At 53.2% G+C, this 27608-nt stretch overlaps 1 protein-coding gene and 1 long non-coding RNA gene across 2 annotated transcripts in view; one reads left to right on the forward strand and one right to left on the reverse strand.

Moving 5' to 3' along the window:
- Positions 1-27608, forward strand: part of LRRC75A (leucine rich repeat containing 75A) — a 94858-nt gene that overhangs the window by 56657 nt on the left and 10593 nt on the right. The window contains exon 3 of the mRNA XM_075113354.1: positions 1324-1436. Coding sequence (XP_074969455.1) covers positions 1324-1436 — 113 coding nt within the window. The remainder of the gene's footprint in view (positions 1-1323; positions 1437-27608) is intronic.
- LOC142066187 (uncharacterized) overlaps positions 25724-27608 on the reverse strand; it is a 29749-nt gene continuing 27864 nt past the window's right edge. The window contains exon 3 of the long non-coding RNA XR_012663630.1: positions 25724-26840. This is a non-coding gene — a long non-coding RNA (uncharacterized LOC142066187). The remainder of the gene's footprint in view (positions 26841-27608) is intronic.

Here is a 27608-nt window from a genome sequence, read left to right on the forward strand (position 1 = left end):
AAACCCTGAGAAAACCTGCTGTAATTGTTTCCCTGCACACCCAGAGGTGATTTGTCAAAATCCCTATTGCTCCTTGGTTAATTCAATATTTATAATGTCTTCATAAGGCTGGTCCCGCTCTGCTGGCTTGGAGGAGCGATGGGAGGATACATTGCATAAATTAGGCTGCATGAAACGTGCGGCCCTGCCGGGGCGCTTGGGCTCGAAGGGAGGACGTGAAGGCAGCAGTAATTGGGTGTCCAGGCAGAGAAGGTGCAGCATCTTCCTCAGCATCCCTGCCCAGCCCTCAGCAAGGTCCTGAGCGATCGGCGTGAATGGAGAGCAGCGGTGAGCCGAGCCCTGGCCTGTTTTAGGGCTTCCTATTCGGTTTCTGTGTCTTCCCCAAGACGCAGCAATTTCATAAAGCCAGGCAGGTGCCACAAAGTGTTGCATCCCGATTTTTTTTTTTTAATCATTATTGTTCTTTAGGTCAGGTTAATCTCTGCTTGTGACCTTTCGGAGAGCAAGCCAGGCAGGGCAAGATGGGTGGTTTACGTTATTGGATGTTGTATCATGTGTTAGTATGTAAAGATCTTGAAATAACACGTGACTGAACGGTACAGGTACTGGCATTCGTATTTTGTTTTATTTTTAGGAACCAAAATTTCTAGAATGAAATTCTTAGAAACTCTCAGAGTTAAAGTTTTCCAAGCCACTATCCTTTTGGGTGGAAATTTTAATTGGAATTGAGAAGACTCCACCAAAATCCCCGCTTTCCTTGAAGCTTTTTTTCCCCACCTAACAAATATGTTTTGAGAGTTTCAGATGAGCGCCGTTCCTGAGACCTCCATCAGTTCACAAAGCCTCTTAGGGTCTGCTCTTTTGTAAAGCAGTTTTGACTGTAATGGATGGGTTGTTTGGGTTTATTTAATCAATGTCCATAAAATTCTAGTGCTGAAAGCTGTTGTGTAGCGTCAAATGGTAACAGCGCTGCTGCTGAATGAACCGCAGAGAGGCGACCCTGCCGTGCAATGCCCTGAACCCCAGCACGGCCGCCAAGGGACCTCGCCACCCTTACCCGGGCAGGGCTTGTGCACCCCTGCGTTGCCCTCCGGCAGCAGTGCCCGCGGGCAGGACAGGGCGGCCCTGGTGAAACGCCCCATCCTTGCAGCATCTTAGTGATCACTGGGGGGTCTTTTTCCCTCCCTTCCTATACAAGTTTTAGTGCGGTCCCTTATGGCTTGCCAGCTCCCAGCAGAGAGCTGCTCCGGGGTTGGAGCGTCCCACGGGCATCACAGTCATGCTGCAGACACCTCACCTGGCGTCCCCCCCTTGTCTTCACAGGAGGGGGACTCCCTCGGGGCCATGGAGAAGCTTTGCCGGCAGCTCACCTACCACCTCAGCCCGCACTCGCAGTGGAGGCGCCAGGGCATCATGAAGAGGAAACCGCAGTCCTGGTGAGTCGGCGTTCGAAAGCCACCGTCCCCCCGGCGCGTCTCCCTCCCATGCCAGGTGCCCGAGTCCCTGGGACCACCCGCAGGCTCAGGAGAGTGGGAAGGGTTTTTTTTTCCCACAATGCTTTTGGCCATGGTGTGCAAACATGGGTGCTGGTGGGAGCTGCCTGTTGCACACCTGCAGCAGTGGGAGGAACAAACCCACCACAGAGAAGGGAAGTGCTTAACGCCGTTAGCCAGGGCTGCAGGAGAGCCGGGAGGTCAAGCGCGTCTGAGCTTGCCACAGCCTCCAGAATCTTCACTTGTCCCCAGCTGTCTCACTGGCGTTCCCCCCATGCATGGTTGTGTCACCAGGTTGCTTCGTGCTCACCCAGAGGCGTTTCCCTTTTCCATTTTCCGTTCCCTGGTTGCAGAGGAGAGCAGCACGGTAGCGCCTGGGGAGGGGGAACGGGCTGGAAATCCTGAGCCGTCCGTCCTCCAAACGTCCCCGTGCTGGGCATTGGAGAGCAGGAGACAAACTGCTCCAAGGCATCCTAATTAGCTGGTAATTAATGTGCCGACACCTGTCGCCATGTACGCCATGGCTTGCAGCGCGCTTACACAAAGGGAACCGTTTGATTAAAAATAGCGAGTAAATGACCCAGGTCCTCAGCAAAGCGTCCCAGCTGCCGACGTCCTGGGTCCGTGGAGCCAATAAACCTGTGGGTGAGGCCGATGGGAGCAAAAAAAGCTCTTTGTTTTCCATGATGTTATGCATTACATATCTAATCTATTATTTTTGTTTAAGGAAGTGAGAAATACAAAAGAAGCTGCAATCTGGCAGAGTCAGGATTGGTATCCAGGTGCTCGCGCGCGGTCCCAAGAGAGTTGTGGTTCCTGTTGTAGTAGATGCTATTTGTAGCCATAGCGGAGACTAATCCTGTGGGAAAACTTGGTCTGAATATAGAAGACGAGGAGAGGAAAATGGGCACAAAAAGGAAAACAGACGTGAGGGAATAAAGGACTGCGTGGCCAAATAGGATTAGGAGCACATCTCCCAGAGATCTGGCTCAGCATCCCTTGCACCCTCGTGTCCTTAGAGACCCAAACGTGGAGAAGCTCCTCCGTGCCATTGGCAGTGGTGACTGTGCTTTCTGTGTTGAGCGGTTTGAAGGTGTGTTGATGACTAAGATCTGCTCTTTCCCATAAAGCAGCAGAAATGGAGGGAGGATGCTGGGGCTGTGTGCCGCGAGGCTGGGCACCGCACACAGAGCTGGGTAGTGACCCAGGAGCTCAGTTACCCTCCTGGGTTCTTCTCTTAAGTAGAATAGGAAACCACACCCCTTGTCATCCCATCAGGGCACTATTAAAATTGTGCTGATGTGGCGGTGGGGAGCTCTTCAGAGCCCAAAGGACAAGAAATTCTTGAAAATGAAGGAATTTAAAGCAGTGCTTCGTGCCACTCTGTCTTTAATCACCAATCCCTGTCCTTAATTACCAGCTTGGAGCAGTTGTGCGAGTGCGTCTGCGTGCCAGAGATCTGCGAGGCTTTATCTTGCAAGCCTGCTGTAACACTTCCCTTTTTCTTGGAAGAGCTGGGAAATAGCTGAGGTTTTTCACGGTTTTCATAGCAGGGGTGAGGCTTCGGCCGTAAACGATCCCTGACCACAGGACAGCAACCCTGGGGCTGCCAACACGTGGCACTGGCTGCGGGCTCGTTGAAGCCAACCCTTTGCTAAGGCTAAATGCCTTAATATAGAGAATATATAGAGAATAGAGAGAACATCTGTCTTGTCTTCCCTGTGATTGAACACCCGCTGCTTTATTTGTGTGGCAGCTGTTACCCTGTTAGGGATGCTCCTGATCTCGTATATACGCTAGTTGGTGGGTAATTCCCTCGGCAGTTGACGACCCGCGGAGCCCAGCTTTCCCCAGAGCCCCTGCTTTGGGTTGGGGTGTGCAAGTGCCCTGCAGTGCCTCCAAGGGAGTCATGGAGTCTTGCTTCCAGGTGTCAGCATTTGCTTGACTCAGCCCGGTTGTCAGATGTCGCAGGAACTTTCAAATATTAAGTTGACACGCTCTTTGGTGTGCCTGTTGGCCATCCACAACCCGTCGGTGCTCTGCTCTAGGGTGTAATTAGCAGCTGGCTCTACTGACCAGGGAGCTACGGAGCCCCTCTTTGTATCTGTCTCTTCGCAAGGAGAAGAGCTTCAGCTCCGTGCGGCGCTGGCCCAGGGACTTTGGTCCCCGCTGGTGGAGCAGGAGAGGACAGGCCCATTTTATCAGAAATAAGAATGAGGCCTGTGGGAACACTCTGTAGCTGGTTTCATCACGCCGCATCTTGTCCTGTTCTTGTGCTTTGATGGTTGCTTTTTTGTTTAGATGTTAAACAGAGCCAATAAATCAAGCAACCCCTGCGCTTTCATCCAAGTTCCTATTTGTCCGTTCCTCACCCTGTGTGCTGTTTTGGGGGGCGGGGTTGACTGTGCCCCTGCGGAGGTGTTTGGTAAGTAGCTATGGACAACCCTTGTAATTAGGATACAGTTTATTTAGATTTATTGGAGGCTACCCTTGTAAAATCCCCATTTGTGGGGGCACAGAAGCGGTGCAGCCCAGTGCCTGGGCAGTCTGGGACTGGTGGCGTGGACCCCATCAGCCCCTCGATGAACCGCTCTGGGGCTCGCTTGCTACCTCTCCTTGGTGGTCAGAGATGCTCCTCGGTGGCCCCCTGCGCAACGCAGCCAGCGGCCGCTCTGGGGCAGAGATCGGGTGTCACAGCCGTCATTCAAAAAGGAAAAGCCCCTTCCTTGTTTTTTGGGGGAAACTGGCTTAAATTCACAACTGTGGCACTGAGCCTTTGCTTATCGTATGGACAGAGCACAGGGGGCTCTGTCAATACTTTCCATCCTGGATTATTAAGGGAAAAGCATTGGAGAATGTACTGGGTCGTGCACGCTGTTGTGTTGCAACAGAAATCTAATAGAGTATGAATTATTCTCAAAAAGGGCAGCCGTCGACCCACGAGCCTGCCTGCGCCGGCGACGGGATGACCGTAAAGGGCTGCGGCTGCCCGCGCAGCCCCGTGGCCCACCCTGCCGTCCCCAGGTGCCCCCGAAAGCAGGTTTGTGGGCACCTTGCAAGCCTTCGCCCCCTCTGCCGCGGCTCTTCCCTGGGGGCATGAAAATTGCAGCTGAAAGCTTGGGCAGCACAGATGTAGCCTCGCTCACAACAAGGGTTTATTGTTCAAAGCCTGTTTTATCCTGCCTGCCATGGTGATATCAGTCATGTCTGGGGCTCGAGTCTCCTCTTACTGCTTTTTTATAGACTCCAAAATCCCTCAGCTCCCCTGGAATTGCTCTGGCTTTGCAGTGAGGTCGGTAAGGCCCCAGGACAGCCCGCGGCAGCGTCCGCAGCAGAGCGTGCGGTGGCTCCTCTGCGGCAGCAGCCCCCAGCTGGGGGTTATAGGCAGGAGCTGGAGCTTGCTCCGGGGGCTGCAGAGCCCTAAAACCACGACATCCTCCCGAGAGCCATGTGTGAGCCCGGACACCTCGAGGACACAGCGAGGCGTGAGAAAAATCGCCTTCCTTAGAGGTCTGCAGAGGAAAATGTGTTGCCTGCTGGGAAGAGACGCACGCGTGAGCCCGGCTCGCCAGGACGAGCCCTGAGACTGCTCCTCCTGCCGCTCCTGGCCACGGCTGGGGAAAACAAGACGGGCTGCTGCAGAGGTGGTTGTTTTTCCTTTCCCTCCTCTCCTTCCCCCCGCAGTACCAACCTTGTAACGCCCACAGGCTGCACCATGCAAACGATGCTTTCCTAAGCCATTTCTTCTCCTTTTTCCTCATTTGCCAAGAGGGGTCCGAGACCCCCACCTGGAGTACTGTGTCCAGCTCTGGAGCCCTCGGCACAGGACAGACAGACAGACCTGTGGGAGAGGGTCCAGAGGAGGCCACCAAAATGATCCGAGGGATGGAACACCTCTGCTACGAGGGCAGGCTGAGAGAGTTGGGGTTTTCCAGCCTGGAGAGGAGAAGGCTCTGGGTGCATCTTATCGTGGCCTTTCAATACTTAAGATGAAAGATCGTATTTCAGTACTTAAAAAGAAAGATGAGGACGAGCTTTTTAGTAGGCCCTGTAGCGACAGGACAAGGGGCAATGGTTTTAAACTAAAAGAGGGGAGATTTAGACTAGACCTAAGGAAGAAATTTTTTACAGTGAAGGTGGTGAAACCCCAGCCCAGGTTGCCCCGAGAGGTGGTTGATGCCCCATCCGTGGAAACATCCATGGTCAGGTTGGACGAGGCTCTGAGCGACCTGCTCTGGTTGAAGATGTCCCTGCTCATGGCAGGGGGTGCCTCCCAACCCAAACTATTCTATGATGCTGTGAGTCATTTTATTTCTTTCTCATTGGAGGGGAATTTTCTGACTCTCCTGCAAGACAACTTCGGGGTCAGAAAGGGATGATTTGGAGTCATCCCGTCCTGCGTTGCAACCTGCCTGGAGGATCCACCCGCAGGAAGCACATAACCTCGTGCTTTGGATGTGGAAACCTGGTCTCTCGTCTCCTACATGGTGATTCTTGACCTTGTAATGAGTGTTTTGGCTCTGTGCCTTGTTTCCTGATGATAATTAGGGATTGCAGCGCAACAGTAGGGGTTGGGGGAGCCTGTTGAGGAGGACTCCCGGTCCAGAGCTGTGGAGTTACTCAAAAATACTTTGTTAATTAGAAATCTGTATCTTTGGGATGGATTGTGCTCCTGGGTCCCATGTGCTGGAGGCCTCGTTAGCACGCTGGCTTGTAACAGGCAGGAGCACAAGCATCGTAATCTGTGCCGTGGCTGCATTAGGAGGCATCATTTCTCACGGCCACGCCCGTCTCCTGATGCTCACAGTCCCCTGTCCCCTGCAGTGGGGTTAGACGTGTTGGAGGGGTTTGGGAAGGAATTGGAGTTTAATTATCCCTAAGTATTGGGCGTGCATTCGTGGGAAACAGAGGCTGATAAACAGTCGTATCGGCCGCATCAGTGCAATGCTGATCCCCCTCTTTGATTAAAAGGTTTCCCCGGTTGTGGGATCCAGGGGGTCTCAGGCACTAGTGGGATGTCTCTCTCTTCTTGCTTAGGGCTAGTGAAGGGGTGGTGGCTCTGGGTGTCATCGTATTGCCATGTCCTCGGATGCCCGCGGTCAAATCTTTGGTGGGATAACATCCCTTCTTCGCCAAAAGCCTGCTGGCAGTTCCAGCAGGCCTCGGGGGGCATCGCCGCAAGCAGTGGGGCAGATCAGTCCCCCCTGGACCCCCTGGTCCTGGGACCCCCCGGTACCTCTGCCGAGGTCTCGCCAGCGCGGTGTGCAAGAGCCCTGCATGTGGGTGCAGCTCGACCGAGCGCTGAGCAAAGCCACGTAGCTGTAGCTGGTCGCACCAGAAATGTGGCAGAATAATCGCACGGGAAGGTTGCTTCTCCTTATCCTGCAACTGCTGGATTTGTTACCGGCGCTAATCGGAAGCGGAGCAGCTGGAGGAGGAGGAGGGGGGCATATGGTAGAGAGAAATGGAGCTGATTTTTCTTTTTTTTTGGCCAGTCATGCTACGGCCCGGCAGCCTGCCGCGCAGGCAGAGGGGGAGGCTAGCGCTTTCTGTTTCCTTCTCACCCCGGGCATCACATTCGGTGTGTGCGTGGGAAGAGCAGAAGCGAGGGAGAAGCTTTCCGTGTTGGCTGCCCTGCTCTGCCGTGCTGCCTGGCACCGGAGCACCCAAACCTGTGCCAAATTACCTTTTTTCTTTTCATGTTAGAAGTCTGTCTCTCACTTGCTGTCTCCCTCTCTGTACCTCCCTCTGAATTGTGTATATTTATATGAAACATGCAGGATGAAAGCCAGGGTTTTGCCTGGAAGGGTAGCCAATCGCAGGAGGATGAAACTGGCCTGCTAAAATAATTCGTGCATCTCTGGCCCTGCCTAGGGACACAGTTAGAGTCCAGTGTTTAACTAAGTGTTGAATTAGATCCTGGAATCTCCCTGCTCCTCCTGCTGCCGAGCGCTCGCCTTCAGCATCGCAAAAGCAGACCTGGTAATCAAAGCTCCGCGCGTCCGCCGTTGCTTTGGAGCACAGGCTCGTGCGCGCCGCGGGGAGAGAGGAGGCGTTTATAAGGGAAACGGCCTCCGTGGCTTGGCTGTGCCCTGCCCATCCCTGGAGAGCTGTGGCCGGTGCGTTGCCTCTGTTTGCTGCCTGTGCTGCCACTGTGCACAGCAGCAATAGCGGTGAGCAGAGCGGGGAGGGGGCGGCGGTGCCTGCCTCACCGGCTGAGCAGTGGGCAGCGGCTGGAAGAATATCGATTATTCATATCGTAACTCTGAATCTAGCCCCGTTTTACATCAGGTAAAACCCTTTTTTGCACACAGTTCCTGTTGACGCCGCTGTAGTGTGAAGCATGGAAAAATTCAGGGTGAAGCAGCTCGCTTTGAGCACTGGAATTAAATGGGGTCAACCTGGACCTAAGTCCGTGGATTTTTTAACTGTTGTTGCTCTGCAAGAAGCAGAGAAACCCCCAAAAGAAGCCTGTGCCTGCCCTGAGCCTGGTACAGGGGGTTCACACTGGCGTGAGCCAACGTGATGCTTCCTTCACCTTCTAAAATCATTTTATGTTTCAGAACTCCTGGCGCTCGCTCGTGCAAATCCTCCCCCCAGCGCTGGGACATGTGAAGAGCCAAGGATCTGACTTTTTTCTCAATTCATATGGGTTTTTCAGGTGGTTTTACTTAGCTCCAGCCAACCTTCTTTTCTTTGCCGCTTGTCCTTTTTGCTGGCGGCAGGGTCAGCCTGGACGCGGGGTTCAGACGTGATGCGGGTGGGGGCAGCAGCTGGGAGTGTTTAGCACAGCACGAGGGAGAGGGGAACGTCAGCCCCGGTATGGGATCTGCTCCACGGCCGCACCAGGAATGCTCCCGACGAGCGTTCACGGGAAGAGGGGCCGTTTGCCCTTTCCCTTGGCAGGGAGCGCTGCGGAGCGCCTGGCCGGCTTTCCCACACCCCTGTGTGAGATCGCTCTTATGGCTGATGGAGGATCTTAACTATTTCCCAAGTATTCATGTACGTAAAGGATGAATCATGCCCATAGTTGGTCTAAACAAGGTCTTAAACAACAGCAACGTTTTTTGCTGGCTCTAGTAACACCAGGAATATAATTTATTTGTTGGTTTTTTTTCCTAAATGCAAGAGTTGCCTCTCTTTGAGACATACCTGCTGGTGTGGAAACCAGCTCGGCCCGCACATTGCCTGCTGCATGTGGGCACTGTGCATGCAGAGCATAGCTTCATAGGATTTTTCATATTTAACTTGTGAACACATCACTTGAACCCCATGGGCCAAATCCTGCAGTGATAATGCAAACACAGCTTCTGCAGGTACCCAGCTAGGGCAGGGGGCGTTCGGTTGTGGCTTGCGGAGCAGATACGTACCTTTATACAGCTGACTTTCTTGGTGAAACGGAGGTGTCACTACCTCCCTGTTAACTCCATCCACCCTCCTGATGCAAGAAGTGGGCAGAGTCGCCCTGCGCCGCTCAGCCTGGGGCTCCAAAGCAGGTCAGAGCTAGACCTGTCGCTGCCTTGCTGCGGTGGGATGTCACATCGGTCGGTGGGATGTCACGTTGTTCCACGGGATGCCACATCGTTCCTTGCGCTTCCGTGCATCTCAGCTGCTAGGATTTTCCCCGCTGCCTTTCCCCCGTCCCTTAGCAGCATCCACCTTGTTTACAGGCTTTCTGAGCTGTCTCTCTCCTTCATTCCAGTCCAAAAGCCCCTTTATTGCTTTGCTGCACTAGATCTTGTTCGGCTAAATCCCAGTTTAAACAGAGTATTCCTTCATCTCCACTTGACAAGCCGCACTAGTCGCTGCGAAACCGCATTCCTGCTTTGTTATGTATTGCTCTAACATGTCGGTCTGTGGAGAAATTAGCTGCTCCTCAGTCACTCGAGGAGCGTTCTTGTTCATACTAATTTATTGTGTTTTACCACAATAGCCATTGGTTTCTTAAGATAATTGCGGTAGCAAGGGACAAGGCCAGTGAAGAGAATGTGGAGCTGCCGTGTCCGACGAAGGTGGCACAAGTGCGCCGGGAACCACTGAGGTCTGTATCTGGAAAAGTCAGGTCTCTTCCCAGGAGCCTGCATGTGGATTTAGGATCTGAATATTAGGTACTTATTTTCTTCACTCTCTTAAAGTTTAAGCCTAATTTTCCATTTTATTGTTGTTTTTTAACACCCCTTAGGGACTGAACCAAGCACCCACGGGGATGCTCTGCTCGTGCATAACCTCAGGAGGTTATTGCCAGTGTGAAGGGTGAGCCCCTAATTCCGCAGCCAAGGGGGTCTTGCAGCCTCGCACGTTTTGGCTTGCGGCTCATCACTTGGGCAGCACTGGTTGTTCTGCAGCTCGAACAGTTTTGCAGCTCGAAACCCATAGTTTTTCTCTCGGGACAGGTTAGGAAAGTTGTCTCAAATGTGTTGTAATTCTCTGAGGTGGAGGATATATTTAATCATGAAAGTGTCTGACAGTAGCTGTCATTTTCTGCCTCTCTCTGAGGGTTGGTATGAATAGGGTGAAAGCAGCAAACAGCTATTTTTCCTCTGTTGCCATGCATTTCTGCAGGGAAATTACCGCCTGTGGCCAGGCCTCAATGGGAGCCGCACTGGGGGTGTAAAAGCCCCTGCATAATAGGTACTTCTCCATGTAATATGTGCAAATTACAGGGCTATGCATGATAAAGTAACACAGAATCTGGTGTTTGTTTTCTTTGATTTTCCTGGCCTAAGCAGGGCCGAAAATGCAGCGACTGTTTCCTCTCGCTTTCTGCATCCCTCCGGCACCGGCAGCGCCTGGGTAGGAACCAAGCACCGAGCCGCCCTGTGACACCTTGTTTTGCAGCAGCTGCTGACGAAGCAACAAGTCAGGGAGGACAGCTGGTAGCCCAGGGCGGGAGGTAAACCCCCCCACCCCGGCATTGGTTTAAAGGGCTGATACCTCCAGCCCCTGCTATCTGCAGGGCTTGGCCCAGCAGCCACAGCGTGCCGTATCCATTGTAAGCCAGCTCCATCAGCACGGTCTGAAAATACTGCTGCTGAGGGCAAAACCCTGCTTGATTCATCCTGCTCCAGCCCTGCCTCGGGCTCCTGCCTTGCTCCCAGCACCCAGGCCCACGGTGCATTTGGGACTGGGCCGTTTGGGGTTTGAGCGTGGGTTTGCACATCCACAGGCTGGATCTGAGGCTGGGAAAATAGGTGCTGCCAAAGCAGCTGTCCTGGAGAGGAGGATGGAGCTGTGTCTGCTGCTTTTTGGAGGCAGGAATCAGCTTCACAAGGGGAAATGCAGAGAATAGGTTTCCCCTGATAGTTTTTTCCCTGCAGAAGGGTGCTGTGTGCCTGGGACAAGGCCCCCTTGCTCCCTGTCTGCACGCAAAGCTAAACCCCCTTTTCTTCAGAGTGGAAGAGTACGGCAAGTTGCTTTTTCCTGAACAAGACCCTATTCAGTTGTAAAAGCAACGTGTTGCTTTCCAGCGCTGAAAGGAGACGTGCAAGCACCTCTCCCGGCCCCGTTGTTCCTCACCTGCAAGCATCTCCCATTGCCTTTGCGTCCTGCTGCGGTGGGATGCGGGAGGCCGCTTCCCCAGGATTTTGCCCAGTGCTTGGCCAAAAGGCTTCACTGGAGCATCAAGCGTGATGCCGTGGAAACCTGCCAAAACATCCGACAGGAGGGGGAATAAGGCAAGTTTGGCAGGCGTGCCCACGGTGGCATGCTGGTGGGGTTTGGGTGGTCCCTTGCTGCTGGAGGCAGCTGGAAGTGTGCTTTTCTCCCTTCCTTTCAGGGTCAGCATAGCAACAGTTTGGAGGCGTTTCGCCTCTGTTCGCCCTCCCAGCTCCCGTTTCACTGTGGCACCCAAAGCACTGAGGGCTGCCCGTCCTGTCTCTTCCCAAACCATTTCACCTCCTCCAACCGTGGCACCGCCGCTTGCTTGGTTTTCCATTGTATTGCTTTGTTTTCCATGGTGTTAAAGGAGGTGTGGAAACATGCCCGTAAAACGCATTTCACTGAGGAAGAATGGTTCAGAGTCCTCCTTTACACCTGGGGGTCAGCCTGAAGTCCCCTTTGCTCTCTTAAGAGCCTCTGATGTGAAATCACTAGAAATCATCTTGGAAATGCCTGGCTGAAAATGCAAATGAATAGTTTGTGGCAGCTTTTGGAGGCTCCAGCAGGCTGCGGCAGTTTTTAACCCATGGTTAACTGTGGGTTGGATGCCCTCCGTTGCACCTGGCAGCCAGGCACGGAGGCCTGTTAAAAGAGAGGAGCGTGTTTTGATTTAGTGACCAACTTATGGTGGTTAAGCAGCCTTGTTTTGTTGGTAGGAATGATCTTTTTAGCATCCCACTCCTGATTTCATCAGGGGCACAAAACGTTTCTGTCCTCGAGGAATGCTGGGGCGCTGATATTTCATACTTGCTTGCAGTTCTTTACAAAGCCCTCGTGAAGCAAAAGTTCCCCTGTCACGGGGCGGGGGGTGGGGAAGCCTGGTGCGTGAATAACGTGCCCTTCCTTTTGAGAAGCGAAAGAGAACGAATGTTTGTGGATGAAAATCCTCCGCTGCTGCCGGGAGCTTGTGGGCGAGCGATAAAAGTTGTAGCTCCTGCAACAAACGGTCTCTTCAGAGCATCCAACACAAATCCGCTGTTGGTGGGAGGAGGCTGGAGCAAGAATTAGGCAGTGTCTCGTCTTCATTAAAATCCCATCTATGTGTACGTGTGTGCGTGCACAGCAGGCGTTTGGTAGCTGCCGCAGAAGAGCAGAGAACATGTGAGCGGGAGACCTTTGGGACCCACGCGTTGGCAATCTCTTCTGTGTCAGCGGGGCTTTGGTTTGCTCTGTTTTGGGGTTTGGTTTGATCTGTCCTGCAGATCAAAAGGGACAGAGCAGCAAAGTGCTTTCCAGCATATGGAGCAAATGCTATGAAAACGAGACTGGGGTGCTGCCTGGTGCTGTGACTCCGGCGCGTGTCGCAAATCACTCTGCCTTCGCAGTGGAAGGCAGGCAGTTTCCAACCCTCCGCTCCCCCCTGCATGGCCTGAGACTTCGTGCATGTGTTTGGGATGGAGAAAAGGAAAACTCTGGTTCCTGGTGGCTCTTCAGGCTGCCTGGGGTTGGGAACTGAGGCCGTCAGGCTGCGTCAGTGGGATGCTTGGCCCTAGCTTACAGGTAGGGTCCTGCATCTCACAGGATGATGTGGGTGAGGGGCAGAGGTGCTCCCGGCCGTGGCGGGTCTTCTGACCTTTGCTGGGTCGTATCACAATGACCGAGCTCTGCAGCCTCGTGCCACCTGCGTGGTCGCTGATTCTGTAAATCCTCGTGCTGACATCCATCTCTGGTTGAACACCTGCTGCGGTGGCAGCGATTTGGTGATGGCTCGGGAAGCTGCATCGCCCCGCAGGGCGGGACTGGCTGTGACCCTCCGCAGCAGGAGGCTGCCGGGGCTTGCCCTTGTCTTCTCCCAGGCGCGTCGCTGCAGAGCTCCCAGCCGCCTCCGGCTGTAGCACAGAGCTCTGCTTGTCTCTGAGGAGACTGCGGTCCGGACGCAGGCAGAAAGCGATTCATTTCCCAGGGCCGGCACTAAACACCAACCGCTGTCTGCTTGTGCGTGGCAGTTGTTGGTAAGAGCTCTACTGGGGCAGGGCAGAGCTTTTCTCTGTGTGTATCCTGCAGCATTAGAAATATTGAGATATTTACTATGTTTTTTTTCTCTTAATTGCCCTAAGAGCACAAGAGAGGCCGTCTCCAAGCTTATCGTCCCCTGCCTTTGTGATTGTACCAAGAGGGTTGGAAATTAGAATCTCATCTCTGCACATTGCTATGGTTCAGCATTCAAATCCCAGCCTGGCCAGGGCAGACCAGACTTTCCCCTGGAAATATTAAATCACCACCAAAAGCGCCTGGTGTCTGGTTGTCCCTCGGCACGGTGCCAGCTGTTGGCCGTGCCTCAGGGAGTCTCCGGGCAGCAGGTCCTGCAGATCTGCTTGATGCAAAGGGGTGTCCCTGTGTGAGCACTGGGAGCAGTGAGGGTTAACCACGGGGACTGAGTAATCCTCCCGTAATAGGAGGGTGACTTAATGTGATGGGAAGACCTGGAGTGACACAAAAGTCAGAAGGGAGCTAAGATTTTGGGAAAGAGAGTGGAAAACAAGGGGAAGATGAACAAGACAAAAAAAAACCTCTCCCTTGGCTGCTGTCAGAGATGTGCCGCGTGATTTTGCAGCTCGAGGCTGTGACTGGTCTGCCCCGCACCGCGGCAGGGCTGCTCACCACAAGCATCACCCTACCTGTAGCGCGTCTGCCCCCGATTATCTCACGGTATCTTTTTGCTTAGCCTTTCTCCTAAGTCATTGGCCTCGGACTGATCAAGCACTTTGCTCAGCCTTATTAATGAATTGCCCCAGTAACGAGAGCAACGGCGGGATGAGGGGCGGTGTTAACGCCAGTATCGGACAGAGCCGGCTTGGCCCCGGCGGGCAAACCCCAGGGCAGCACCGGCACCGTGCGGCGCCGAGGGTGCCTGGCACGCAGGTACTGCCTCCAGCAGCGCCCTCGGTTTGGTCTGGCACGCACAGCGTCGGCCAACATACACGAAAACCAGAGTAATTTCTATACTTTGGCAGAAATGTTTGGAAACCGTTGCAACCCTGAAGAGATCCGCATGGGAGGGGGCTGCCTTCCAGCGGCGCTGTGGCGGCTGGCTGATATGGCTCTCGGCCACGAACGAGCAGGTTTGCTGTGGTTCAGGCATATGCCCCGGGGAAACAGGAAGGAAAAAAAAAAAAAGAACTCTTTTGAGGTACCAGGAGACAATAAGGAGTCGGGAGAAACATCTGGATGTGGGTGATTTTACAGCGTGTCTCACAGGAGTGCACTTTTCAACACCTCTGTCCTTCTCACCTCTATCTCCTTCGTGGCCATGGGGCACGTCCTACATCCGCCAGTTTGTTCCCTTTGGCACATGCATGACTGGAAGTACAGCATCTTCTGTATTTTCGCTCTCTGCTGGTCTCTGTGGCTTCAAGACTGCCTGTTCAGGGGCTGCTTTGTTTGTGGAGAGGCCATTTTCCAACACGGCTGATCCGAAGCAGCCTTCTGGGGCTGTTCCTTAGCATGCACCGAGGGAGCTGGCCAGAATTTCTTTGCTCCACGCTGGCACTCCGGCAGAAGGGTTTAAGCAAGTGGGACGGGCAGGTTAAGCCTGGGGTTAAATATGGCCAAGCCCCTTCCCAAAAAAGAGTGCGATGCTGGCGAGCAGCGGTGCCTGCGCCCTGGCCCCTCGCGGCACCGGGCGGCCGCCCCATCCCCACCGGCTCCAGCCTGGCTGTCGGGGGTCGGCTTTTCCCTGGGAAACCGTCACCCTTCGAGGGCACCCTGCTGAGATGCAGCTATCTACAGCGGGGCGGGCATCGCAGCGCTCCTCCTTGCTACATAGGAAAATCTGATGAATCTCTCTCAAAAAATGCTGTTTAACGTGAAGACGTCCCATCTGGCGTGCCTGGCGTTTAGAGACTATCCAGAACTTTAGTGAACCACGTGGGAACAGCGTGTGGTGTTGGAGGGGAGGGGATGAATAGGCCAGCAATCATCCACTGCAGGTCAGCAGCGCAGGCTAAGCTGGGTGGGAAGAGGGGAAGGATTTCATCCAGTTGGAGAAAGATACACGTCTGCTGGATGAGAGAGGACTAAAAAAACAAGATAAGTCATTTTAAAGTCAATAATGTACAGCACTAAGCAGCTTTCGCTTTAAATAATGCTCTTTTAAGGCTAGTGGGGTATCAATACCAGGGGTTAGGCTGTCCCTGGTGCGCACTTTACCCCTGAATCAGCGTGTGTGCGTCAAACGGGGAGGGACAGACCTGACGGTGCAGCGAGGACGCTTCCTCCAGCTAAGCAGCCAGACGAGCGTGCCATCGTTACAGCAAAGCTTCGGCATCAGCAAGTAGCAGGCTCGAAACAAACAGCAGCAGTTGCTTTTTCACCCGGCTCTCCCTGTGCGGTGATGCTGAAGGGCCCAAAAGCACGGGGAGGTCAGAAAGGGGTTAAGGACAGCTTCATCAGTGGCTGTTTAACACCGTAGTTTAGGCACAACCTCTGTCTCAGGAAGTCTAAAGCAGGGGAGGCTGCGAGGATTTTCCGGGGAGGCGTAACTGAATAAAGCTCTGGATCCTTCACCGAGACATTAACTAACATCCAGACACAGGATCTGGACTTGGGAGACCTCGATGTGGCCCAGGATGGTTATGCTTTTGCAGTGGTGCTTAGTGGCATTAGTGCCGTGCGGAGGTGAGATTTTCCAGGGTCTGCAGCATCCTGCCATTCAGTGAGCCCCGCAGGGGCTTGCTGCAGGCTGTAGCTCACCCAATGCCTCCCTGCCCTTCTCTCTTCATAGAAAAAAAAAGCGAACAAAGTGGGAGCACATTAGAGCAGCACAACGTGGTGACGGTGCTGGGCTGATCTTTCCTTGGCTTGGGCTTGCATCGCTTCCTCTGCACGGGTCGGGAGCCGAGCTCCCTTTCAAGGGAGAGCCCAAATACGGCCGGTGCTTGGTCCCAAGCTGCCCTTCCATCACAGGGATTTTTCTGCCCTCTTCATCTGTCTTCAGCAGGGCAGACCTATTTCTGCTTGCTCCTGTGCTTTGGAGAGCCCTCAACAGTTGAAAGCACAGTCCTCAGAGGAAATCTGTGCAGAGGCTGACCTCAGGCAGGGTCCGGCCAGGGAGGAAAAGCCATTGAGATGCCTCACAGAGAGGAGAAGCCGCTCAAGCCCGGGGGGTGCCCCTGCCAGGGACCCTCGACATGTCAGCACGCATCAGTCTGCACCAGATGACAGGGTGACTTGTCTTTCCCAGGGGAGGCCGAGAGAGGCTTGAAAGGAAAGTGCTACAGATTTTGTTGTTGAATTTGAAGAGTCAGAGACAGTGGAATGACCTTTGGTGTGATGAAAGCAGGACTAAACGGTGAGCAAATTAAATGCCTGTTGTGGGGGGAAAGGTGAAGCACTGCAGTTCTCGGGGAGCGAATATTTGAGTGCTGCGATTAAGAAATAATTCTGCAACATGCTGGTCGTGGCAGTTAAAGCAGCTGCCATCCCGTTGGCTTGTTGCTGATATTCAGGGGGAGTTTGATTTCTGCTGCGCCTGCTGTAGCGAGAGCTCTCAGGTCTGCTCCGCACATTTGCTGGGAAACGTGGGCGTTTCACACACCCCGAAATGCGCCGGACAGGGAGGGTAAGCAGGTGGTTAAACCACCCATTTTGTTTTTCATTTCCACTGACAGTTATCTGGCCACCAGATCGGCAGGTTTGGGGTGGAAACGAGTTATTTCTGCTGAATATTGCAGCAGCATCGGGAAGGTGGGACTGCTGCTGGGCACTGCCTGAAGACTTCCCAGCCAGGGCTGTTTGCCGTGGGGCCCTATTTGTGCAACAGGGATGAAAGCAGTGGTTAAATTTCCCAGATGCTCAGCGAGTTGAAATCATCTGGCTGAAATCAGATGATACATCAGGCTGCTGCAGGCCAGCAGGCGATTCGTGGGCTGGCACGGCTGCGGAGAGTGTGGTGCTGTGACCTTACTGCCCAGGAGGGGTTTGCTGGGGCAACACACGGCTGCTCGTACCTGCTTAATAATAATATGCTTATTCAAGCCCTGAATTGGTCAGGCAGTTGGACTAGATGATCGTTGTAGGTCCCTTCCAACGGAAACTGTTCTGGTCTATTCTAGTCTAGTCTAGTCTAGTCTGTGCCATCCTATTGACATCTAATGGAGTTGGCTGAAGAAAGGTGCATCCCAGCTCCTGCACTGAGGGTGTTTATAGCATGTTTGTGCTCTGCAGCCTCAAGCCTTAAGCTCCAGCCGCTGCCACCGGCACTGAAAAACCGCAGGAGGTAAGAGATCAGCCCCAAGGTTTGATGTACGGGGATGGTTTTCTGCTGACTCAGCACAGCTTCCTAAACAGCGTGGGGCTGAGCGAGTCATGGGCAACCAGAACCATGTTTTTCCTAAAATCTCCTGCATGTTGGCAGCAAGCATCACTCTGCTGAAGCAAGGGAGTGGGGGGAAGCTGGGCATTCGCTTGCTGCTTTGGCTCTGATGATAGTTGGACCGATGAGATTTAGGGCAGATGACGTGGTGATTAAACAGGCCAAATCCCAGCGCTGCATGTCCAGAAACGCCTTTTTGGCAGCTGGTGAGGAGGCACAGAGTGCTGCTGCTTGCAGAGGGCTCGTGACCGTGGGGAGCGAGCACGGTGTCCTCGCTGTATCGGAAAGTACCGTGGCTGCCTCGGGACTCTCAGGACCTCGGGACATGGGTGTGCAAGCAGAGCATTAGGGGAAGAGCCTGAATTTGCAAGCTTTCAGCAAATCTGGGGAGAACAAAATGTAGGCCAGTGTGATGATGCAGCACTTGGAGCACGAGAGCCAGAGGCACTGGCTGCACAGGAAGAGAGATCTGGTGCCACAAGCGGTGGGATGAGTGTCTGTCTAATCTGAAGAAGCCAGCTCGATGTTTGGGGCTGCTGGTCGCTAGTGGGGGGAGCAGTCAGGTTTGGCTGTTGGGGATAACGTGGCTCAGCAGCAAAGTCTGGTTCTGGCATCTCGGATACGTGGGGTTGGAGCTGGTGTAAGCTGACTTGGAAATAGGGAGTTTGCTTCGGCCACCGAGAGCTTGCTGCTCGAGGCAGTGCCCCTTTGCTTACCAACGGTAAACGCCTCTTCAGAGGAATCTCTCCTGCCTGAAATAACTCCTGGCAGGGATGTTTTGAAAGAAGGCATCAGCCAGCATTGATTTTGGCTGGGACATGGGTTTGTGTGTCCCACAACAGCTGTAGAGCATCACTTGGGATGGTCAGAGTCATGCCCTGCAGCGGGGCTCGATGCCCTTGGGTTGGTGTCTCCTGGTTTTGGGTGCTTTGCTGGGAAGCATTAGGGATCTCTGCAGCGTTTCGGGGTGCAGGAAATGCAGACGTGTGGTTATCACCCCTGAGGCTGCCCATCAGTCGAACGAGACACGCCGCAAATAGGGCTTCCCAGCTATGATCCAGGTTCCTGTCCTGCCTTGGTTCTGATCTCTGTTCCTGTGGTAGAGCTGACCTGCTAAACCTCTCGGCGCGTAACCGGCTGCTCCCTGGCTTCGCCCAGGTCATCCAGCATCAGCGCGTCCTGGCTCGCTCGGTTTGTCTCCCTCCTCTGCTCAGCTGCAGGGTAATTGCTGGTGAGCCAGGTATCATCTTGCGACTGTCACGTTGCTGATGGAGAGGTTATCCCTTCGAGCTACCTAACCGTGGCGAGGCTGCAGCTCCTTCCCGTGCGCCGGCCGAGCTGCCACGCCAGCCCCCTCGCACCTTGCTCGGTCGGGAGTTGGCGTTAGCAAAGACCTACTTTTTAAGCTGCTGGAGCTGAACTGTGAATAATGCATGCATATTGAAATGCCACCCGGGTAAGTGCTACAGGGCAAGCTGTTGCCTTGGAAGGGGCTTCAGGTTTTCCATTGACTCACTCTGTAAAATGAGCCCTTACACTGTTTGTTGCCCTCCGAAAGTCCTCTGCATTGCTCCAGAACGTAAAGCAATTAACCCAAAACGCAGAGTACCATTTTTTTTCCACACTGATGAATATGGACCCTGACAAATGCTTGAATTGCCTTTGCTGCTCCCTCATTGAGCAAATGAACTGACAGCCAGAAGTACTAGAAAATACCCTAAAGTAAAAAAAGAAAGATCTGGCCGTGCGGCTGGGACGAGGTGCTGCACAGCAGCAGGACGTCCCTTCCTCCCTCCATGCTTTTCTGAGCTTGCTCACACTCTTGCTGCAGCCTTAAAAGCTTCAGGCAGTCACAGGCACTGCCTGCGACTTCAAACCTCCATTTCAAGCCACCCTCCTCCTCCTCTGCCTTCCTCTCCCCTCCTGCAACTAAGGAGTAGCGCGGTAGATTTCCTCCACTTGGCGGGAACATCCATTCCGCCTCCGTGCACTTAGGTGCCTGTGGTCCCCTAAATATGTTTTCTAGTCCTGTGCCTGATTAGAAAAGGCCTTTGACTGTGAAAAGTGTGATTTTTAATTTTTTTTAAATAATTACTCCTCCACTTCCTCTGCTTCTGGGGGCAGTGGAAATTAGATTTGCTTTTGACACATGGCAGCGATTATTTAAATCTATCCTCACAGCATGGGCTGCGGAGCTGGGAATCGACTAGTAGAAATTGTTATTAAATGAGGGAATCAGCTGGTGAAATAATTAATCCCCACACGCGCGCGCTTCCTCCCTGCCTTGGAAGTCCTCCAAACACCCTGTGATTATTTGTCTTGTCTAAAACAACCGCTGCCTTGGTCCCTTGTCAGCTGGTGAGGGGCAGTTTGCTGCCCAGCCCCGGGCTTGGTCCCCCGCCACCGCGCCACCTCTATCGCTCCCCCAGGCAGCGATGCCCTTCTAATTACCCGCCCGCCCCGGCGCGGCCGTCACCCCTGGCTATATTTCCCAATTAGGAGAATCAGGCTTTATGACGAAGCGTTGATAGAGGCTTTTTAAATTTTTTCCCAAGCCCTTTCCCATCGCGCATCATTAGTGGTGGTAAATGAAGGTGTTCAGTGAGCTCATCCATCATTTTGGCTCGGGGCTCCGACTCACTGGTGGGGCAAGTTTCCATCTCCCGTGCCCGCTGCTGCTCTCGTTGAATGGCAATAATGCTTTAAAGGAGCGGTGCAAACGAGGACGGCGATGGGGCGCTGGAGGCACCGCGGTTCCCTGCGGCCGTGGGGAGGAGCGGGGCTGGACCGAGGTTTTCAGCACAAAGGCTTTGGCAGGTGGCAGGTGGGCATCAAGCGTTTCAAAGGGGCACTGAGGTGTGTTTGGGCTGGATCTGGGTTGTTTTTTCCCGTGTGCATCGCTGTTGGGCTGGCAGGAGTGGGAGAGCCCACGCGGGGAGGGTTGGACCAGAGAAGGCTGTGAGGAGATGCGAGGAGCGGGCTGCAGGTTGCAGCAGGACTGCAATGAAGCATGTGAGCACACCGGCAGCCGGCACGGCTGGAGCTTTCCTGGCACGGGCTCCTGCATCTCCAGCCCAGCCTCTTGCAGCCCTGGTTGCTCCGGTTGCTTGTAACCAGGCGTTTCCATCTGTCCCCCGGGAGCCGGGCCCTGAGGTCCCCACTCACCCCGCGTGGGGGGTCCCTTGGCGATGGAGAAAACAGCCTGCTTCGGCCACTGGCCAAGCATCCCGCCGGCACTCAGGAAAGCGCAGAAGGATCTTTTGCATCTCAAAAGGGGCTGGCTGGCACCTCCAGGAAAAGGGAGCCCAAACTGCAGAGTGCAGACCCTGCCCGTGTTCACTTCTCAGCTTTGGCTTTTGCATGTCTTGCCAACCCACGGCAGCCTGTGTTTTGACACATCCCCATCCGTGAGGAACGGGGCATTCAGCCCCGAGGCTGACCTCTCTTGGCTAGCAACTTGGCAGCATCTTGGCTAAGAGAAATGCTCATTTGGAGTGAGTCCTCTCCTGCGACCCCCAGTTTAATCAGCTATTGGGTCATGCTGGCCGCTGAGTGCTAAAGCGTGGCTCGTCATCCCGAAGGGGATGAGCTGGAGACTTGGGGAAAAAAATAAATGTGTGTTCACATAATATGGACAAATTACTTGCCTCGGGAAGATTTGTTGTTGGGCTGATCCCTCCAGCATCGCTCATTTCCCCTCTAATAGCCAGCTCGGAGCACAGCAGCACGAAACGTCATCGGTGGTGGGTACAGAAATCGGAGAAGAGGGAAAAACGGTTGCGTTCGGAAAGGTGAACGAGAGGGGGTGATTGATTCGTGGTTTTATTGATACAACTGATAACAGGGCCTGTCTTTTAGCAGAAAGGCAAGGAGGTTACACAGCCAGTCAGGGAACGTTCAGGGAAGGATTTTGTGGTTTTCCTGCTTGTCCGGCAGAATTGGCAGCGCTGTAGGGCCTCGGGGAGCTGGGCAGCACTGATGTTTTGCTGTAAAGAGCAGCATATCAAATGACTTTTCTGCTGTACCCAGCTGAAAGGCAGTCTTGGCAGGCAGCTTCACCTCCGCTATTAGCTCGGGTTTCATCTTTTTAGGGGAGATGAATGCTGAAATCCCCAACATTAGCAGGGAATTAATCTGCCAAAAGCAATGAAGTGCTGGGGGAAGAAGGTTTTTCTCTGGGCAGTTAGACATTCGTTGTTGCCTGTTCTCTTTTGCAGCCCCAGAAATGGTAGCGGCTGCTTTCTGCTGACCCTGGGCTCACAAAAAGGGTCTATTAAAATGAAATAGCTTTGTGAGCAGGTAGCAACGCTGCAAGAGCAACCGTGCCCAAGAGCAAAAGGAACATATCGGATGCAAATAAAGCAGGTTCAACCCCCTGCTCCAGTGAGCAATTTTTTGCTGTAAAGAGAGGTGGACAGGAGTACTATTAAATCCTCTCATTGGAACAGAATATGAAAAAGCTACAAAAAAACGTCCCTTTTTCTTTTGAAGACATGAGCAGGGAATTAGTAGTGGATCAGGTTGTACACTGTTATTCCTCATTTGATGAAAGCTGAGGTTACAATGGCCACTCTGTTCTGCTGTGCTGAGCGGGACCCGCTATTTTCTGTGCACGTTAATGTAAAGCAGATTGCATCTCCCGGCGCAGGGAGGACGCAAGGAAGCAGTCACACACCGGTCAAGTCTCATTAGCTTAACACTGCCTAATGCCCAGGGGTCTCGTCCCTCTGTGAGTATCGTATGCCCCTGCAGGGGAACAGGATGGTGACAGCACAAGGGCTTTCCTGGCCAACATAATGTCTGTTTATTGAAAACCACGCAGAACAGAACTTTTTTGGCTTGATAGATGTGCAAATTACAGTTCAAAACTGATAGCAAGGTCAAACATCAGGTGAAAGGCATTCAGCTTGGCTGTCTCAGTTTGCCCGTCCCCTCTTCATTTGGCAGCCGGTTACTTCTGCAGCCAAGACCTTCTCACAGAATCATAGAGGTTGGAAAAGACCTCTAAGGTCAAGTCCAACCCCCAACCCAACACCACCGTGTCTCCTAAACCATGCCCTGAAGTGCCACGTCTACACGTCTTTTAAATACCCTCAGGGACGGTGACTCCCCCACCTCTCTGGGCAGCCTGTGCCAGGGCCTGACCGCCCTTTCAGTGAAGAAGCTTTTCCTAATATCCAACCTAAATCTCGCTGTGCAGCCCCTGCTGACGTAAATGCCTGGGAGACCTGTGGTGTGTCGGTTGGGCGCTCGCCGTGAGAGCTGGGGGCTGTTCCCGTTCCTGGTAGACGTGGTTGGAGGGCACCAGCCCCGTAGCGATGGGGCGGCTGCAGGCTTGGCCGTCCTCCACCCTGGGTGGGCAAAGAGGTACATGTCCCCCCAAAAACTGTGTGAAATGTGTCCGCGGTTAGGCTGAAACCCAGGTAGGTGGTTTCCCTTTGCTCGACCTACGAGTGCATCAGGACCCGTGCCAGGATTCAAACCTGAGGGCTCTTTGGACACCAGAGGTGTTGGCCCAGCAGCGGGAAGGGCAGGGGTTTGGCTTGAAATGGACGATGTGCCAAGGATTGAGGGGACAAGGGGAAAACGAGGGGCGACATCAGCTCCTGGCCCTGGTGAACGCGTCCTCCCGACCGGCGCGAGGGCAGGCAGCGACCTGGGGGCCAGGCGGGCAGCTGCCTCGTGCTCTGGCTCTCACCAGGGCGGCACAGGCAACAGGGGACCTCTGCTTGCCTAAACCCTTCCAAATGTCGTCTGTGCTCCAATAAAATAAACAGTTTAGGGAAAGCGAAGCCCCAGGCACACACTTTGGCAGCTGATCGCTCCCTAATTGCAGGAAGAGCAGTTGGGAGAGGGTTTGTTTTTTCTTCTCTGCGCTGGTTTCTGATGAGAAAATTGGGCTGGAGGTTCAGAGTTGAAGCCTCTCTCCCCTCACCTCCCCCAGCAAAAATCCCATTTTCTTCCACTTTGTGTTAATGGAATTCATTTTATTTCAAGGAACAGGAAACACAAATAGCCGCTACAAAGCGTGAGCCTCAAACCTTCAGCAAAAGCCTGTTCAGTTTGATATGTGCAGTGCTCTACAACCCTTTCCTGGACTTTTCTTTGTTGTTTGATAGCCCCAGGGCCAGGTTTGAGGGCTGGGAGAGGATTTTGGTGGGCGGGAGTAAACCGGAGCGATGACTCTCAGGCCGCCCTGCCTGTGTGAATTTCCCCCACCCCAAAGCTCCCCGGGCCCAGGAAGGGGACGGAGACGATTCACAACAGCCCCTCTCACCTGCAAATAGACAAGATGTGTCAAAACACATTTCTTTGCCTCTGAAATCTGTGGCGCGGGGCAGCAAGAGGGAGCAGCCACGCTCTCCAACCTCGCACCGGGGGTCACGTCCAGCCGGCTTGCGGGGTCATGCCTTGGAACGCTGAGGCAAAGCGGTAACAAAAGCAAACGCAGAGGCCGAAATGAAGGATTTCAAGCAACCCTCCATCCTGGTTTTGCAGCAGGGGCTGGAGCCCCAGCCAGCCCTGCCCCATCCGTCCCTACGGGACTGCCACCCTGCACCATCGCAGCCCCTTCCTCTGCCCCCCTTCTTTCCTTTTTCCTCCTCTTCCTCTCAACTCTCTGGTTTGGAACTGTTTTAAACCTATTGGCAGCAAATTGTGCGTCTTCATGAGCAATTTACTAGTGATTTCTCTTCCTATGGCCTCTTTCCTTCGGACACTGAGGACTACAGCTCAACTGGAAGGTCCTTTTCCCAGTGAAACCAGAGGACATGAGCTTCCTTTCCCTCTGCAAAGACAATAGTTACTTGGGTATTTTTTATGTACTCAATCATAAAAATCCCTTCCCAAGCATCTTTTCAGCTTTTTTTTTCCTGTGTTAGAATTTAAAGGAAACGTTTATTTTTTTGCAAACTATTGTTTGTTATAATGCAAACTTGAACAATTTCTTATTCTGATCCAGTTCTCTTCCAGGAGGTCATTTACACAAGCAACAATCCCAACATGCTGTTTTCTTTTAAATTCTTGATTGCTTTTCTGTTGGCACTCGTGAAAGTGCCTTTTCTGCAAATGCATGTTATTAACGGGGCATCAGCTGCAGTTTCTTAGTACATTGGAGTTCATTGGAACATTCTAGCACCGTTCCTCTATAGGAAAATGCAGGTTTCTTAAGAGCAAAACGTATGATAGGAAGACATATACAAATACATTTCATTTTGGGGAGGATGGTGAAAGAAAAATGGAGTACTCCAACAGCAGAATATTTACAATATTTTGCAGTACATTAAACAGAGTTAAAATTATAGCAGAGCATTTTGATGGTTCCCAAATGCTTGTTTTGAGAATTTTGTTTAGCAGGAAATTAAAAACAAGTTGGTAAAAAATCGCTGTTCTTGTAACACATAAACGGTGGTTCTCATACAGAGAAAAAAACCGTCGCTTCACTAAATATTTGAATCCAGCCTCCTCGGCTCGGGACCGTGATGAGGAGCTGGCTGTGCAGCATGCAAATGAGAGCAGTTCTCCTGCTTAATTATCCCTACTGGAGATGTTTATCAAGTTGCTTCTTCGGATAACAGTACTTCATTTTCCAAGAAGCTTGTTGCTTTTAAAGGTTTAATTGGGTCCTTTCCCTAAACGCCACAGAGCTGCCTGGAGTCACGGCGCAGCGGCAGGGGAGGGCGCTTTGCTGACGGGCTGAGGCGCGGGGGCTGTCCTGGCCCCCCCCAGCTGTTTAGTCTGGGTTAACCTGAGCTCTGGGCCCTCCCCAGGGGTGCCGCTGCAGGGCCCCCCCAGTGGCGTTAGCTCACCCAATACCCACCGGGCGCAGCCGCTTCTCCAGCAGCCGGGGCGTGAGCCCCAGCAATTGGACCCGCGTGGACTCGAGCTCTGGGGTAATGGGTCTGTGGCCTCCCCGTGGCCAGTGTTGGTGGGTCCATTTTATGTGGTTTGGACTGAAAACAAAAAACATTGCACTTTTTCCCCCCTCTTTTAAATCCATTTCAATAACTTGTTCAGTGTGTCTGGTTCCTTTTTGTCTACTGATATTTTTCTCCTCGGCTTCCAAAGTCAGGGCAGTCTTTGCGCCTCCCGAAGTCCACGTGCCCATGAAGGACAGTGCAGGAGCCATCCCTGCCCGCAGTTTTTGCCCGAGCTGCCTGACCTTCCTTCCCCTTGGTTTCCCTCCTCTTCCGTGCTAGCACAAGATTGAGGCACATCAGCCTTAGAAAAGGACCAAACATCACATTGCCAAAACGCTTAATGCAAAGAAAATTTATGTCCTTTATTTCCCTTCCTCAGAAAGGTGCTCAAGGGTGGCATTAGAGGCGTTTTGGGAGCTGTTAAAGTAAATTAATCCACCCAGCCCCGAGCAGAGACTCTTCTGTGCTGCTTCGGTTCTCCGCTCTCTTCTGCGCTCTTTTTCTCCCCAAAGAGATGCTGCACCCAGAATGTCAGGGTCCTCCCCCCACGTGTTTTGGATATTAGGATGCTTAGGTGTGTTTAGAGCCATATCTGGGCCTTCGAAGCCTGGGCGCAGCTGCCCAACGCCACCGCCCGTGCGCAGGTCGCTCGGCTCGCGCGCCGTACCCAGCGGAAGCGCTGAGGGCTGTGACACGAGCAGGGCGTCCGCTGGCGCGGTGACATCCCACCCTTCGCCACGCCAGGGAGCAGGCGGCCCCTGGCCCCTGGCCCCTGCCCCCGGCGGGGGGGAGCCCATCTGCAAGGTGCAGGTCGTGGGCTGCGTCCCTCCTGCTCTGGGTTTGGGGTGGTGTGATGGCTTTTAGGCACCGAGGGCTGGGTGACACTGCTCTCTAGTGGATGGCTCTTCATCACACGGGCGGCGATGAAGGGGTCGAGGCTGATGGAAACGGCCAGCGCTCATCCAGGAATAAAATCTACTTTTTCTCGTTATTTGTATCGCAAGCATTTAGAATTTAATACATGTCCATGGAGACATTGCATAGGCATGAAGTAATGTAGCGAAGAAATATAAATCAAAGATGCTTGACTTTATCTCACCACGATGGGAAGGATTTACCGATCAAGATCTTTCCGAAGCCAACGGTCCTTCCACTGCAACACTGGGGCTGAAGCCACGGGACCCACGTCATTCTCCTGGTGCAGGGGATGCTCTTGGGTGCAGAGGATTTACTCTTCCCATTAAACACCCCGTGCATTCACCAAACTTGTGCCTGGAACAGGGGAGGAACAGGCCTGTGTAGCTTGGTGTGGAGCCAAGGGAAATGCAGTGGGATTCGGAAAGGCGTATAAACAACAAGCTATTCCTGGAGCAGCCCGTGCACTTGGGCACGCAGAGGAGGTATTGCTGCAGGCATCACACACGCAGAGACCAGCAGCGTGCGACGCTGGGGATGGTGCTGAAAGAGGAAAATTAAGAGAAAATTTTAGCATTCCTTCCAGGTGCGTGCTTAACAAGATGGTTAAAAATTGCTCCGCTGGATCTTAGAAACAGCCCAGTGTTCGGGCTTGCGATGGCAATAGGCGGTCCTGTTTGTTAGGGGCTGTGCCTCCCGCAAAGCATTCCCAGCAGCCACAATTATTTCATAAATAGCCATAATAAAGTTAATTTTGATGTCACGCATCAGGGCCAAAATCAGGAGCAGAGCCCCAGGTGAGGCGCGGCAGGCTGAGCGATCTGCCCGTCCTCCCCCCCAGATCCGAGGGCACTCGCTGGAGGAGCCGCCTGGGCGTCTGAGCGCGGGGAAGGCACTCAGCAACGGGGGTGTCTGGACTTCATGACGTGAAAACTGCCAACCTTAGCAGGACTGGGAAGGCTCTTGGAGCAAGAAGAGACCAAAATAACTAATCCTTACCGGTGCTTTCCCTCTTAACAGTCAAGACCTAGGAATTTCTTATGGGTTTATGGGTAAGCTCTAAAGGGGCTTTGAAGTTACATATTTATATATTTTAAAAGCCTCTTTACCCTGAATGTCTCTAAGGAGAGGAGTGAAATCTTTCTGAGCTATTCATTTGTAAAGGCAGTGAAAAACAGACACTTTAAACTACACTGTTAATAAACCTTTCTGTGGCCGTAAACAAGGCGCTAAACCAGCTAATGCCTAATCACACCAGCGCACACGCATGCGCTGAAGTGCTCGCGAGCAGAGCTTAAGCTTGACATAAAA

The sequence above is a fragment of the Phalacrocorax aristotelis genome, chromosome 18 (assembly GCF_949628215.1).
Source record: "Phalacrocorax aristotelis chromosome 18, bGulAri2.1, whole genome shotgun sequence".
Lineage (NCBI taxonomy): Eukaryota > Metazoa > Chordata > Aves > Suliformes > Phalacrocoracidae > Phalacrocorax > Phalacrocorax aristotelis.